The 16,475-nt window shown below is 42.6% G+C and overlaps 1 protein-coding gene across 5 annotated transcripts in view; it reads right to left on the bottom strand.

Moving 5' to 3' along the window:
• The window catches only part of UNC13B (unc-13 homolog B), a 208,803-nt gene that overhangs the window by 173,059 nt on the left and 19,269 nt on the right, over positions 1-16,475 (bottom strand). For all 5 annotated transcript variants that reach the window (XM_068176605.1, XM_068176607.1, XM_068176606.1 and 2 more), the window contains exons 2-5: positions 9,228-9,257; positions 5,824-5,923; positions 1,891-2,008; positions 799-922 (exon numbers count right to left, since the gene is read on the bottom strand). In XM_068176605.1, coding sequence (XP_068032706.1) covers positions 799-922; positions 1,891-2,008; positions 5,824-5,923; positions 9,228-9,257 — 372 coding nt within the window. The remainder of the gene's footprint in view (positions 1-798; positions 923-1,890; positions 2,009-5,823; positions 5,924-9,227; positions 9,258-16,475) is intronic.

Here is a 16,475-nt window from a genome sequence, read left to right as displayed (position 1 = left end):
GGATGAGCCTTGCAATGACACAACACTTTGGAACACTTCAATGCCCAGTGCATGAAAAAAAAAAAAAAAAAGCACTAAGCCCAAAAACATCATCTCATTCTTGATTCCAAGCATCAACCAAGAGCTGGAAAGAGAAGTTATGCAAGCCTAGGATGCATTCTGGCTAAGGCCTCAATTTGGGGCTTATTTGGTTTGTTTTTGTTTTTGTTTGCTTAAGTAAAATAAAATTTTAAAATTACACACAACTTTACTTGAGATCAGTTTGCTCCAATTAGCTGCTTTTCCATATTTTGTATTTTTCAACCATAAGTAATTGCCAGAAAGGCAGTACTTACAACATTAAGTTATTTATATACTCTGCTAATGATAATGTTCAGGAGCACTAAGCATTAATGTTTCACTAACTGAACTGCACATGTCTAAGAGGGCTACGTGCACTCACCAGAGAAAAGCTCTAACAACACACTTGACCTCCTCTACAGCCAAATTTGTCTAGATTCAAAGAAGCAAATGCTCCTGCTCAGGAAGAAAATGTGTGATTACACAATCCTGAAACACTACTAGAAGAAAAAACTGCTGCTACTCTAAATATTCCAGTACCCAGGGACTTTCAACTAGCTCATACTTATACAGATCTTTTTAGAAAGAAGTCAAACAAAAAATGAATACCAGCCACATGACCTCCACTGAACTATACTGACTGAACTGAGAATAAACACAACTTGATCAAAAAACTTCAGTTGTTCCCACTTTCTCTCCACTGTCAGCACCCTGGGTAAGTTATGGAAATGCACTCACCAAAAGGTAATTCAAATCTTGTGTCCAGCAAAATTTTATGAGGAGTTGGGTTTTTGGTTCCGCAGATTTCATCATGTTTCATTACAACTTCTGCCTCCAGTGTAGACCACTCCCCAGGACCTTCCTGTGAATCAAAGGCCTTAAGTGAATGAACATTCAGGTGTGAAGAACTTTATGCACCAACTATCACACATTTGTCAAAACAGTCCAAAAAGAGCTTAACAGCATTATCAACCCTATCTTAACATCAAATTACATCCATTCAGCAATCATTCAGCACTTTTCCTTCCCAACTGGATTTCCTTCCCTTTTCCTTCCCAACTGGATTTCCTCCAAATCTCAAAGGCATCTACCAGAGCAAGCAGCAAAAAGAAGTGCTGCCTTCTCAGTGGAACTGCAAAGGTATACCCTCAAAGGCAGGAGCATCTGGACAGCAAGAGGAATTGAGCAACAGCCAGACCTCATAGCCACACTGCAGGGCATCCCCACTCTTTCCCTTTTATGGAAAACATAATCTATCTCTCCCTGCTCAAATCCAATAATCTTCTAAGTAAATACCATAAAATTTGAATTAAAAATGCTTAGCCACAACAACTGCCAAACTCAGCAGTTAGGGCAGTTACAGACATTGGCACATCCAACTTCTTACTTTTGTCCATGTATGTTAGCACAAGGTTCACCTAACACTACAACCAGAAGCCCTAAGAAGATACTGCAGATGTGCTCTGGGCCTACCTTGTCAGCTGGACAAGACAGAGGTCTTTAGCAGTAAGTCATAGGAATCTGACCATCAGACTAAGCAGTTAGTTCTTAAGACTTCAGACACTTGTGTGTGTTCCTTAACAGATCAGGCCCTAGTTCCTGAGTCCACACGAGTGAAACAAGACCAAAGAGCCCTGTGTGACCTCAGTTGTAATCTCAATACAAAATCAAAACTAATGTGATGAGACAGCCCTCTCTGCTGTCACTCAGCCTTCCTGACTTTGCAAGTGGAAATTTTGCTGAGGAGCTCAGTCTGGGCTGCACCAGGCCAGGTTTGTAATGCATTAGTTATCAATACTGGAGCAAATGAAGGTTCTCTGTCAGCTTAACCTCATCAGATTGGTGAATGGCCTTCAGAGCAATCCACACGGTCCCAACAAGGGTGTCCCATATCAGTCCTTTGTTCCATACTTCCACAATTAGGCCCAGGTCCAGCCGACTGATCTCACTGCAAGAAAAGTAAAGGCAGCACAGATGAGAAAAAAACAGACTACAATCTCATTTTGTTTCATGTTCAGCATTATCACCATGATTATACCAGTGAACTATTTCCACAGAGCTGTGTCAAGCTACAGAGAGCTCCTGGAAGTGTGTGGCTGAGGTAGCTCATACTCACAGGGAACACCAGTTTCTAGTAACTCACAGTTTAATACTAATTACACAAAGAGTGTAAACTAAAACTCTGAACTATGTCATGTTCAGAAAACTCTGAGCTATGTACACAGGAGAAGGAAGTGTACCTTGGACCAAACCCTAGAGGTGAGCTGTTCTTTGTCATCAGGCACCCCATTTTTAACAAAGTGAGTGTCTCCCTTGGCAGCACAGGAACACAAGTGTACTCTGGCAGGTGCAAACATGCCAATACTTACCTGTGAGTGGAGGTACTCCTAGCCAAAAGTAACAATCCCACATCCAGCATAGCTGCATCAGCAGCACTACCTATTCCTCAGGGCTCTGTGGCACCACTTCTGCTCCAGCACCAGCTACTTCTACACGGCCACTGAGTGACACGCTTTTGGAAATACTTACCTGAAAGTTTTCACAAACATCTTTCATTAACAAAAGGATGCATCTCAAATTTGCTTCTTCTCAATATTTTATAGCATTTATGCCTCACTTCTGCAAACTATTTTGTAACATGCCTACTTCAGAACAACTTAACACATACACAGCAGACACTGGTAAAAGCAGTAAAGTAGAGAAGAATCCTGAGCTGTCTGCTGGTATCACAGTTGTCTCACACTTATCATGAAGGAAGGCTGTAACCTGTAATTTTTCAACCTCAGGGCTTCCCTTTATTGCAGCTGTTAATCCCTAAAAGTAGGCATCATGGGCAGTCAGTGCTGCTGCCCTCTGCCCAAATATTTTCATGTTACAGCTATCAAGAAAATTTAAAAGCATGTTACTGTCTTATTTCCGTAGACTGCCATTACAGCCAAAATAACAAAGAACTGCTGCAAATCCAAGCATCCACTTGAACTTTGTCTCCTTCTTGCAACTGAAAGAGAACATCCTATCTACAAGGTTCAAGACAAGCCCTATATTTACAGTAAAGCATATAAATGTCTATTTTAAATCCAAGTGCTTCTGTTCTTGTTTGAGACACAGGAATTGAGGTTAGGAGTGTCCAGTGCTTGAGTGGCTCAGTCTGCAACAGTTCAAAATCAAGCTGTTACACAGCCTTCTATGAATTTACTGCTAGCATCTTGTAATCAAGTCTCCAGCATCCTGTGTTCTGATAGGGTTATTCAGTATGGCCAACAGCTGTACCAGCGCTGCTCGGCCCTCACCCTGCTTGATATTCATTTCATTGAAGGCTGATGATGACTGGCTGACTGCTGACTGGAACAGTGTGAGTCCAGAAAGGGAAGGGAAGGAAGAAATGCTCTATTTTCAGTCACAGTGTAAAACCACATACTTTGCTTCAACATATACTGTCAGAGCAGGACACTGGTCATGATACACCCAATGGGCTCCTCTACAGATCTCCAAAGGACAGGTCACCAGGTAAGAATAATAAATAAAGAGAATTTCTGTACAGTGGCTTTGATTGCCTTTGTGTCTCCCTTTCTCCACCTTCTGGTTAGATGCAGAACAGCTTCTAAGAACAAAAGAGCTGAGACTGAAATTTAGTGTCCGTCACTTTCCACACACACACAGGATTTAAATAAAGGCATTCCTCACAACTTCAACACCAATTTAATCACCATGTTCTAAACATCAGTGGGCACTTGCACTCAAGGTGTTTCCTGCAAATATGCAGCAAATACATAGTTCTTTTAAAGCTCCTTCAAAATTCGAAGATGTCCCCAGGGAATACATTACGGTGCTTAACTGGTCTGGTAAATAGCCAAATCTCAAACAATCCCAGAGCCCCAAATTCTGCAGTGCTTTGTCTCACAAGGAGTTTGGCAGCAAAACCAACAAACATAGACAGGAAGCATTTTTTTTGCTTGTGGTCTGTTCTACTATGCCTCATGAAAAAGATAAACACAGCACAGACAGTAAAAGCAGCCTTCCCTTGGGGAAAACCGCTGTGCTCAAAATCCTTTTCCAACTCCAGAAAGAAAAAGAGCAAACTAGAGAGCAGCAGTATTGGAATACCAGCACTGTTTCCCCCAGGACAATTTAATGTACACAGGATCATGCAAAACACATTCGTTCCCACATGTAATATTTCTGTTATAAGGAGACACCAGAACTACTGTAGAGTTGCCTGGCTAAAGCAGGGACAACAATGGCAAGGTAGTTCAGCTAATATTCTGCTTCCATATTCCCTAGCAACTAATTATGGAGCGTCTCAGTGACTTTACAGCATGCTAGCTAAGCTCTCAGCTGATACCAGAGTGCAGCTCCAGGAGCTGTGCAAGGGGAGGGAGGAGGAGCAACCACAGGAGCCTTCATCCAACACATACAAGTGCTTTCTTAAATCACCACTGAGAAGTCTCCTTTGTAGCTGGCTGTGTTTAAAGCTAGCTCCTGCCTACAGGACGAGCACAAATCACAGGCAGAAAGACTTAGAAGTTTGAGTATGGGCATGTGACTTGGAGGGTAGGTTCAATTCCTTGTCCCAGCCTTACCCAGTCCTGAGATGTTTTACATCAATGATAGCCATGGCCTCTGTCTGACTAGGAGCTGCAGAGCTGAGCAGATGCTGGTGTTCAGGAGAGTCTGTATTCCACAAGATGCCAAAGGACAGGCTCCAGACTCTCCATGTTGCTCCAAAAGCAGAGTACCACCAAACAAGGGAGGTGGGAGCACAGCTATGATGAGAATACTCTACTGACCCAGGTGACCTCCTTAACCTGAGGTAACAACCTCCTACTTTCAACTGAGGAGAAACAAACTGAGGCTGGATTAGGAAACATATTCACAAAATTCCATGGTGGGGGGTCTCTTACCACAGATACTATGTAAACACCTCAAACCCTTTCAAAAACAGCAGCAGTAGCTTTGACCCCACAAGATGAATACATTATCATTTCCGCCCCCCATTTAGTAAATTTAGTGCAATTTGCCTTACAAAGCTATAGAAACAGAAGCAGATGCAGTATAATCAATAAATCATTCATCCACCAGAAAAAAAAACCCAGCATTCTAAAAGGTAATGGGAAATCCTTGGCTATATGTCACGTCTATGAGAACCAAAGCAAATCAGGAGTGCCAACTGCACCAGAAGCCCCGGGAAAGCTGGAATGAACTGGTTCTGTTACTCATGGAGCAGCTCCCAACCGAGGTAACCAGGATCACCTTGTAGAGGCCCTGAGTGCACTAACAACAGCCTTTAATTGCCCTGACCAGCCTCTCCAGCCATGGACACCCACACCCTCTTCCCACACTCAGGAGCTCCATTTTTAAGCTCAGCTATGGGCCTTTAGTCCTTGGCTAAGCTATGTTGTAGGGGTGTGTGTGTGTGTCTCAGCTTACAGGCACAGCTGTGCACATACTGGTCAAGGACAACATCAATCCAGACCCAACCCACACAGCAACTTCCCAGTTCAACCTCAGACTTGGCCTCTCACTACAGACCTGACTGGAAATTGCCAGTCCACGGCACCTGCGGAGACAATCTCCCAACACACATCCTTCACCACAGGCCAGTGCGTAAAATGGGAAAGAAAATTATTTAGGTTGTCACCAGGCTTGTCCATTTTACTTACCCAAACATTCTGATTCCTACACATACTAGCAGCTCTGTATGAACACCAGGGCTGCAGAAGGACTCAACCACGAGCACCTCATGCTGCGCACCACCATACTTACAACATAAAATCCTGTTCCCAGCATGGCTGGTCTCCTCGCACGGCCACCGTTGTGCTCTTCACATTTTGCACTTTCAAGGTCACGTATGTATTGAATTTATCTGAGGAATGAGACACAAAATGTTACCTCCATCATCATACTCTTTCATAACATCACCTGCAACACTGCAAGGTTTTCAGTTCATACAGTGCATCCAGAGAGGCCTCAGATGAAAAGCCCATATGGGAAGATATCACTGGGTTTAAAGAAGCCAAATGTTCAAGATGTTTTCCACCTGCATCAAATTTTCAATCACAGCTTTTTTAGAAATCCAAGCACAAATGAACACAAACATGCAACTGTTCACTTGCAGCAAAACAGGGACAAAAAGTGTAAAATTCTAAAGAACATAGACACTTAGTATGATGCTGCTCCTGAAATGCAGACAAGGGGAAGAAGAGACAGTCTGAAGGCACAGGACCCATTATAAACACTAAACAGTGCAAAAAACAAACTTGCAAAACATACACACAAGAGATTGGGCTGGTCTTATCATCTCTTCCCTTCTGAGCCAACTGCTCTCCTAGTCCCAGTTCAGCTTTTCACACATGAGTCTGCAAAGAACTTTACAGGCCAGTCAAGGGCAGAAGAAAAACATAAATATATTAGTAAGTGTGCTGAAATGGACATGAACTAGGAAAACCATATCACACTCACATCTAGACAAGACAGACTCTGTTTAGGTGTTTTGCTTTTTATTTTAAATGTGATGAAAAATCCTGGAAGAACTTTTTTCCTAATTTCTGCTATCACTTTGCTAATAAAACCAAAGCAGCAAAGCACAGACACATTCAAAGTTTGAATATCAGCATGCAAGAAGGAATAAACTCTCTTTTAAGGGGAGTTATCACCTCAGGCCTATCTATCAGTTTCAAACAGCCTAGAACAAGACATTCTAAATACCTAGAAAGCAGTGTACATATTTTAATATTTCAATGTTCTGCTGCATCTATTCACAGTGTTCAATCTCAAGACAATTTTAATACTGCCAAAATTTCACATGGAAAACAAAGATGTAACAGCCAAGGTGGCTTTACAAAGGGGAAATCATAGCTGACAAATTTGATGACCTTCTAGGGCTACAGAACTGGTGGATGGGGCAGAGTAACTGATATTGTCTGCTTGGACTTGTGCAAAGCATTTGACATTGTCCTGCCCAATATCTTTGCCTTTAAATCAGAGAGCCATGGATTTGATGGATCGAGCACTCTGTGGATAAAGAACTGGCTGGCTGGCCACACCCAAAGGCTTGTGGTCAGCAATTCATTGTTCACCTGGTGACCAGCGACAAGTGGTGTCCCTCAGGTGTCAGAACTGGGGCTGATACTGTTCATTATCTTTGTCAGTGACAGGAACAGTGGGATCAGGGGCACCCTCAGCAAGTTCACTGATGACACCAAGCTGTGTGTGGTGCAGTCAAGCTCTTGAGGGAAGGGATGCCATTCAGAGGGACCTGGAAAGGCTGGAGAGGTGGGACTCTGCAAACCTCATGAAGCTGGTTGATGAGTAACTCAACATAAGCCAGCAGTGAGTGCTCACAGCCCAGAAAGCCAAATGTATCCTGGGATGCAACCAAAGGAGTGTGAGCAGCAGGTCAAGGAAGACAATTCATCCCCTCCACTCTTGTGACATCCCACCTGGATTACTGCATACAGTTCTGGCATCTCCAACATGAGAAGGACATGCAAGTGCAGAGGAGGAAACAAAGTCAGTAAGAAGAGTGGAGCACCTCCCCTAGGAAGACAGGCTCAGGAAGCTGGGGATGTACAGCCTGGCAAAGAGAAGGCTGTGTAGAGATCTCACAGCAATCTTCCAATATCTGAAGGGGCCTACAGAGAATCCAGAAAGGGACTCTTCATCAGAGACCATAGTGATAAGACAAGGAATAATAAGTACGATTTGAAAGAGGGGAAATTTAGTTAGATATTAGGAAGAAATTCTTTACTGTGACGGTGTTTAGACACTCGTTCAGGTTATCCAAGGAAGCTGTGGATGCCCAGTCCTAGTAGTGTTTGAGGCCAGGTAGGATAAGGCACTGGGCAACCTGGTCTAGTGAGAGGTGTCCCTTTCCATGGCATGGAACTAGATGATCATTCTTTAGGTCCCTTCCAAATCCTTAACATTCTATGGCTGCATGATTGTATAATTTTAACGCATCATAGCTGTGGGTTACTATAGCACACCTCAGCATCTAGCTTCCAATATCCTAACATGAAGGGAAGAAACAGAAATTACATGATCCAGAAGCTCAGGAAGGAGTCAGAGTCATTGAATTGTGATTCCTACATGTCCAATTGTTGATTATTACATTACCCCTCCCTGTCTGTTTTACTCCTACATCATCCTGGGACACTGAGCTTGTCAGTGAAATCACACACCTTGGCTGAGTTAAACCTAGTCTAGAGGACAAATCTTTTGCATTTGTGAGCAGGTCTCTTGATTAGGGAAAAGATAAAGTACATGTTGTCTCACTTCCAGTCTGGGCACTTAGTTTTCCTTCCCTGGAAATTAAAGGTTGGTGCACAGACAGATCTTGATCTGCCGTGGAATATAGATGAGTCCTGCAAAGTCTTCTGCCATAATCTGAGGACAGCTATATCCAAATAATGAAGCTGAACAATTAAGTTATGAATACAGGTGGGCAACTGTTTCAGATCTAAACACCTGAAGAGGTGTTATGCCAGAAGTTTTTACTCATAAGAATTTTATGAAAGCACTTATTCTTTTGTAAACTGTACATCAAATTTCAATTGATAAATCTATTTATTGCTAAGGGATTCCTTGCTAGCTTCTGAACCACAGTGAAAAGAAGTTGCCCAAACTGTAAATTCTGGGTGTGACCAGCTGTTTGTTTTTGTTTTATTTTGCAGACAAAAAACCTAGTGGATGGGATTTTAATTCCAAGCACAGCCATTACAGAGTGCCACATAAGAGAATGATTCACTTCTGCAGTTCCATCCAGCAACCCCAGTCAGGACTGAGAAGGCACTATATCCACAGATGCACACACCAGTTCTGCTCAGTGGACACTTTCAGACCCTGTTTTGAACAGGGAAGGAGGCAGGATGAAAAGAAAGGGCCGGGTGGGTGGGGAAGGATAACAGTTAAGGAACACATTTCCTCATTCATCACCTGTTCAGGTCAGGTTGCGCAGATAGAAGTTTCTTACCACTGTGACACCAGGTCACAGCCTCAAGTTTTCTACTAACTCAAACTGCCTGGATTCTCAAGGTAGTTTAGGTCACTCTTAAGGAGAACATGAAGGAGCTGAGATGAGGTGGAGAGAAACTGGAGGGAGCAGCACGAACAGCAGTGAGAGAGCTGGAGTTCCCATTGCTGCAAACAAGCAGAAGAGCATAACTTACCTGGTGGCCCATGGAGTTTAGCTTTTTTTACTGTAAAGAGAAAAAAGGAAAAGAACAAAATAAGAGATTGTCAGTGATTTTGTCCTGCTACAGTTTCCTTTGAGTTAAAGCATCACAGTGCATCATATTAACTGGACAACACCCCCTGCACAGTCCTGGTAGCTGGAAATTCACACTCAGTTAAACAGATCTGGAGACAAAAACTCCGTTGTACCCCATGGCAGCTCTCTAAAGTGATGCATTTAAAAAAACAATCACAAGCTTAATGTTTGGAAAGCAATGTGATATGCCTAATGCAAAGCAATCTCAACATCACCCCTTTGCAACCAGAAGTTACTGCCGCTTAGCAAGATGTCATTTCATACCACCTCACTTACAAAGTTACATACAAACACTCTAGAAGATATAAACAATTCTTTATAAACAAAGAAATTCTCCAAACATTGTATAGCAGAGCACAAATTGAAAATAATCAAGTCTGAATAGCAGCTCTGTAAGTAGCTCCATACTATGACATTGTCAATTAAATTAAATAAGCCAAACAAACAGCAGTGTAAACTCAAATGTCATTTTTACAAGCTCTACTCTGTTAATTTAATTCCAGGACAGTATTTATATATAAAAATAGAATTGTTAAACATAAAACAGTATTGGCTCTTATCTCACCAGATGGAGAAGGACCATGTCTACCTAGGGGAGACTCTGTTTACATTTCCCTTTTGCAAGCTCATATCCTCACTAGAATTGCTAAGTGTAAGCGCTAAGAAAAGACATCTCTAGGCTCCAGCTAGCTGTCCCAGTGGAAAACTAACACTAAGAAGAAAACATACTTTACAACCTAGGAAGCAAGATACACCAGGGAACAAAAATATTTAAAAGCTGGTGCAGCAAAATTTCCTCCAGGAAACAGAGCTGCCAATACTTATTAGAGGCTCCCAGTGTCCAATTTTCAATACAGAAGTTCTAGAAAGAAACATTAAACAATTAAAAAAAAAATGCCCCGACACCGTTACACTCAGAGCTGCAACAGAGTGTGATAACAGTCTATTGAGATTGCTATTTGAGAAATTCTCCTTTGCGAGCATTTATAGTCCAGGTAGATGCCCGCATGAAAGAAAATGCTGCACCAGGTACATCAGGAACTGTTACTGTTAAAAGGGCTGCAGCTTTCACCTAGACTGACAAGGCCCATAAGCCTTTAGGTCCAAAATAAATTGGTTCATTTTCTCCCAGATTCAGAGCCTGATGCTGAACCCAATGGTGCAAGCAAAACATACAGTAGTGTGGGTCACTGTTCTTGACTGAAGATACAGATGCCTTTAAATCTCCAAATCAGTCTGTTTAACCACTGAGAAATATGTGGGACAACCTACCCACTTTCTAGGTTCCTCTGCACACTGCACAGAAGCAGACATTTCATGAAATACTGCCCTGAAGTGGGCAGGCACCAGCTAATCTCCGAACCTCCCTGCTACCCTCCTTTGCAAGAGGCAGGAGACAAAGAAACAAGTGCATGTGCCTGGGGAAAAAAGGCACAAGCAGGCAGTGGGCACACAGGAAGCTTCCTCTGGCCTCTCCCTGTTTGTCACAAGCTCCACTACTGTTAGCAGGGAAGCAGAGGCAACCCCAGTGTAGAAATTTGGTATTATTTGCTAAGAAAACAGCTGGAGTGGGCCACTGGTTCCTAAACACAAAGAAACACAGCCTCTGCAGCAGCAATATGCAAACTGAGAGACAGATGCCATTTGTACATTACAGTCACAGCCTCTGAATATTCAGAGGCTCCTTTGACGAAAGGCAGTAAACCCTGCAATGCCTTGGCAGCTGAGAGGGTGCCTGTTTAGGGCTTCAGCAAGAGCAGTCCCACGGATATCCCGGGGAAGCAGCCAGACTAAAGAAAGATCACAAGCCTGCTACAGACCCACGTGGCAAAAACTGAACCCTTAGCAACTCCCAGGAATGAGCACAATGCCTCTAGACAAAATGCATGTAATAAATTACACCTTTAGCTGCAGAAATAGAACTTATAGCTAAGAGCTGAATCACAAACCTGGGAGTCTTATCTCACCAGTAATTATTTTGCTCTACCTGCAAGCCTGGACAGCATGTCCAAAAAGTTCCAATGAAAGACTTGGATGTGTTTTTATTTTGTTAGTCTCATGGGAAAGCACTTCCTATGGGTGTGCAGAAAGTATTGCAAAAGTGCAGCTCCCAGAACATCTCTCAGGACTGGTTGGGAGATTGCAGGATTCCCCATATAAGAGCTTGAATTTCTGGGAGTTTGGAGCGGGAATGGGCTGCTAGGCACTGCTAAGGCCCAGCCTGTTTGTCAGCCCAGGGAATCTGCAGATCAGATGCACTGCACCAAACACCATTGCCACAAAGGACCATAGCTTTCCAAAGGAACACTACTAAGAAAACTTTTGTACCCACACCTGCTCCTTCTCCCTGTTAGATCTCCTCTATGCCAAGCTCTCAGGAAGGACTCAAAGTTGAGTTCTGAAGCTTTACAGAAACCTGATGCATTAGTTAGTCAGCATTACAACAAACGCTGAAAAGTCATTGCTACGTGATGCAGCACAAAAAGTACATTGAAATCAAGCCATGTGTAACAGTAATTTTTTATATTATCAAATCTCATTTTTATAATATAAAACTTGTACCACAAAATGGAATTACTCTCTAGAGCACCCAGCAACACCAGGTTTTACAGGTACAGTTGCTCCTGCATTGCCACAAAGCAAAAAACTGAACATAATGTAAGTTAATGGTCTAGAGTAGGTATTTCCTGACTCGCTCCCAGTTATCCCACAGTACTCCTGCTCTCTGGGGAAGAAGCATTTTTAAACCAGCTGGAGATGCCAAATTCTTTTCAGTTTCAAAAGGCTTCTTTCAGCAAACTGAGCAGCAGATGAAGTCCATCCATTCAGATGCAAACATCGGAACTGTGCCGATCCTATGCCACTGCACAAGATGAGCAGGACACCAGGGAGGGAATGAAAATGACAGACAATTAGAAAGGAAGGCAAGACCTAGTGCTTTGCACTGCCATGTGCAAGCACTTCGTGAAAGAGATGCACAGTGATGCACCTACTCTTCCTGCACACAAAGAATCATTTAATCTCCAAAAAAGACTTGACCATACCAGAGACACAGCTATTCAATGGAGTTATGAGAAAGCAGACAAAATTTGAGTAAATATTAAATTCATCCAGAGATTTTTTTCTTCCCTCTTGGCATCTCTCACCATTTTGGTGTTACTCTGACACAAAAGAGAAATTAACTTGAAGTCTTGCCTGCAACTTACAAAAAAAACCCCATTAAAAATATAAAATAAAATAAAATATAAAATAAAATATAAAATAAAATAAAATATAAAATAAAATATAAAATAAAATATAAAATAAAATAAAATATAAAATAAAATATAAAATAAAATATAAAATAAAATATAAAATAAAATATAAAATAAAATATATTTTTAAAAGCCACAGCAAGATTCCAGATGCTCTACAGCCAACACTTAGAAAGGACTGGAGGGTCAGACAAACTCCTGAAGACTAGGAAAGGGAAACACAAACCAGAAATTTAAAAAAAAAAAAAAAAAGTCCAGAATCACTGTGGGAGGATGAAAAAGCAACAGCAGACCATGCACCAGAGTATTCTTAAACTCAGTTCAAAGGAGAAAGCCTTGTTATCCACATATTATTCAAACAGTCTGAATGAGTTGTTTTTTTCTGAGCAGGTGCCACATACACCAGTGAGATAATTAAAATTAAGCATGCCAAATTACTGCAAGGCTCAGAAAACACTCTGCTCAAACCTCCTAAGCAGACACATGGCCATATTCAGTTAAAGGGAACCCGAGTGCTCCGAACACCTGCACATCCCAAATCACCTTTAATGCTTGCTTGCAAAGGAGAGGAATGCAACACAGGGAGTGCCTGAGCAGATGGCCAAAAGATTACATTCTAACTAAATCCAGCACATGACTTACCACACGGTCACTCCCCACACTAGAAAAAAACCGACATCCCTTCGCAGGGGACAATAAAGTGCTATGGAGGGGCTGTGGGAGAAATTAGAAGAATGGAAGGGCACAGTTTGAATTACCACTTTTAAAAAGCAATGCAGTGCTGAAAGCAGAGCATTCAAAATGCATTTTCCTGATCAGCCACTTGATAAATAGCTTCCTCCTCTCTGTGAAACACAAATGCAGCATTAATGTGTTGTTGAGAGCACTCTAACTTCTACAGTACCTTTCCCCAGCTGAACAGCAGAATCGATACCTATTTCCATTTCACTCTGCTTTTCTCACCTCTTCCAGGTGCTCAGACTTCAGTGTACAGTGACATGCAGCAATAGGTGCAAAGGTTGCTTAAACAACATAAATAAGAGACCACAGCAAGCTGCTGATACTACCCAAGACTAAGTCAACACACCAAATTCACACCCATGCGCGCTCCAGCAGGCATGCAGAAGGGAGGGGAACTCTTCTGCTTGGGATGGAATGGTTAGGCAGTGCTCCAGCCTTTAACTTTCTGTAACTCAGCCTTTGGAAACAATTTTGCTGCCTAAACACTGCACCAACAGCTAACACCCTACCGCAGAGCCAGTCCTACTCACTTCTTGGAAGTTACTGATGAAATCCACGACAGGCTGGCAAGTAGCTCAAGAATGGCACTTTTAACAAGGACTGCTCTGTCCCTGGAGATCCCACCCTGACACACAAGCACCTTTCACAGAATGGGTCAGGTTGGAAGGGAACACAGTGGGTCATCTGGTCCAACCTCCCTGCTCAAGCAGGGTCATCCCAGAGCACACAGTACAGGGTTGTGTCCAGAGGGTTCTTGAATACCTCCAAGGAAGGAGACTCCACAACCTCTTTCCCTGCCCTAGAGATCAAAACATGCACAGCCTTTGCACACTCTCATCTTCCACCTGAGGGTGAGGAAACCTTTTCTTTTCCACTACTCAAACCCAAAAGGTGTTCCAGCCTGGAGGAAGAAGAGGCCATAAAGTGACCCCACCTGTGATTTTCAACTTGGTCACTGTATTGTTTCATACTATCCCTATTAAAGCCCAGCAGCATCAGTTATGCCATTAACTGCAATTGCAAGTGCCATAGCAGAACAGCAGTACTGACTGTGCCATGAAATTCTTCTCCTCCCTTCATAATTCCTAAGAAAGGAAAAGCAGGATAAAACAGCAGTTTGGTGGTTTTCCAAGTCTGCTACAAAGATTCAACGTGACAAAGCCGCCTTGATATTCCCAGCCTGAGACAGGTGTAAAAAGAAAGGCTCCTCTGCATTCTCATACATTTAGAGTCAAATTATGTTCAGAAGGAAGAGATTTCCCTGAACTAGCTCAGAGGAAGGATAATTGCACAGGAGGCCCCAGGGAGCCACCAGCACTCAGCAGCACCTCCACAGCTTCTACTGTAACTGCGGAGCCCAGACTAGAGTCTCCAACTTCTCCCAGCAGAGCCCTGCAGAGCTGGGCTGGTTTCTGCAGAAAGGCACCTGCAGCCTCAGGGGCCACTGGGAGACACAGGACCTAAGTCACATTCATTACTTTATACTTTGTTTTTCTGCCAGGCAAAATAAACCACTGGTTTACATATAAACATTGTTCCACTCAAGCAGGGAAGAGAGTACTTTATGCCCCAGTATTCTCTTTGAGAATTACGTGATGGAAACACAGTGGGTACCTTCATGGACCAACAGTCCTAAAAGCTGAGACTGAGCTCACAGTACACTGGGGATAACATTCTGTTACTGCTTAATGTGAAAGGAGGGCTGGGCTGATCAGAGAACTGCTCTGCTGCCAGAAGGAAGAGCCACTGCAAAATGCCACTCTGCTTGGTAACTGGCAGAGAGCAGGAAAATAGCACAGATTTTCAACAGTGTCCAAAGAACTACAGTTGCTTCTAAGGACAGAATTTTTCTGACTTAGTACTTGAAACAGTCCTTCAAAAATCCATTACTTCTTTGATTGAGACAACGGTGGGGGAACCCAGATGGCCAAGTTTACCTCAACTGAACCAAGGGATCAATCTGCTTTAATAAGTAGACCAGAATAAATGGTATAGATGTGATATGAGATCATTAATTTTTAATAGTTCATAGAAATAAAAAAAAAAAGCCCAACATACCACAAAGCACTTACATATTGCATTTTCCAATCATGTAGCAAAGAGCTTTCTTCAATTTGACCACTCTGAATGCCCACAGAACAGTGACTTGCCCTTCCCAAGGCCTTGGAAACCACGTCAAACAAAGGGAAGGATATAGTCCCTTCAGCAACCAGCTATTATTCACATTACTCAAGGATTCTTCTCAGGAAGGGGGAGGGCAAAAGAGAGTTTTTAATCTGTAGTCTGTGATAGCAAATTGATCTACCCAAGAGATTTCTGTATTGCCAGATGTCTTGAAAATGAATTAGAATCCTTCCTAATTCACATGAATTAGCATCTTCCTGCTCAGATGATCTGCAAATTCATTACCCTGTCCAGAGGTACACAAAGCTACTAAGTTTATTTGATTTATCATACAATTTCCAACAAACAGCTTTCTACCAGCTACTCCACCCTTCCTGCCCACTGGACAGTGACTGATAGCAGCTGAGACATGTGACTGCTTGCAGATTTTTCCAAATCTCTGTGCTAAGGGGACGCATACTCAGTATTCCCATTCAAGGTTCAGCACCATTTTATACAGGATTTCCAGGAAAGCACTATGTAATGTACACATCCCAGTGACTCCCCCACAGTGCCAAACCTCACTAGATGTTTCCCTGCTCCTCTGTAAATTCTCTGGTCAGTTAAGATCCAGGCCTTGCATGCACACAAGAGTCACAATCTGCAGGAAGAGAGCACCCCACTTGCTCTCCTCCACAGTCCAGACACTCCAAAACTTGGGGCTCACAGCTAAATCCCAAGCGGACACTGCTGCATGTTTCTGGTTACTAAACTTGACCCCAACATTTTGTTTCTCACTAGACTTTTCATTTGTATAGGATGAACTTTGGTGAGCAAAGTATTGAAACCTAAGCAGAAAATGCCTAGCATTTATATGTAAAAGCTATATATTACAGTCTTGTCTAAATCTCTATTGCTGCCATAGCCCATGAACATGACAGCAACATAGCACAGTGATGGGATATCTGGACTATTCCCCATTATTTCATGCACATGAATTTGGGAGAGTTTGCAGGACGACATGATGGCAAAACTACACAAACCTGAGG

Source organism: Anomalospiza imberbis, chromosome Z (genome assembly GCF_031753505.1).
Source record: "Anomalospiza imberbis isolate Cuckoo-Finch-1a 21T00152 chromosome Z, ASM3175350v1, whole genome shotgun sequence".
Classification (NCBI taxonomy): Eukaryota; Metazoa; Chordata; class Aves; order Passeriformes; family Viduidae; genus Anomalospiza; species Anomalospiza imberbis.
Note: the sequence above shows the minus strand (reverse complement) of the source record. Positions and strands in the feature narration are given on the sequence as shown.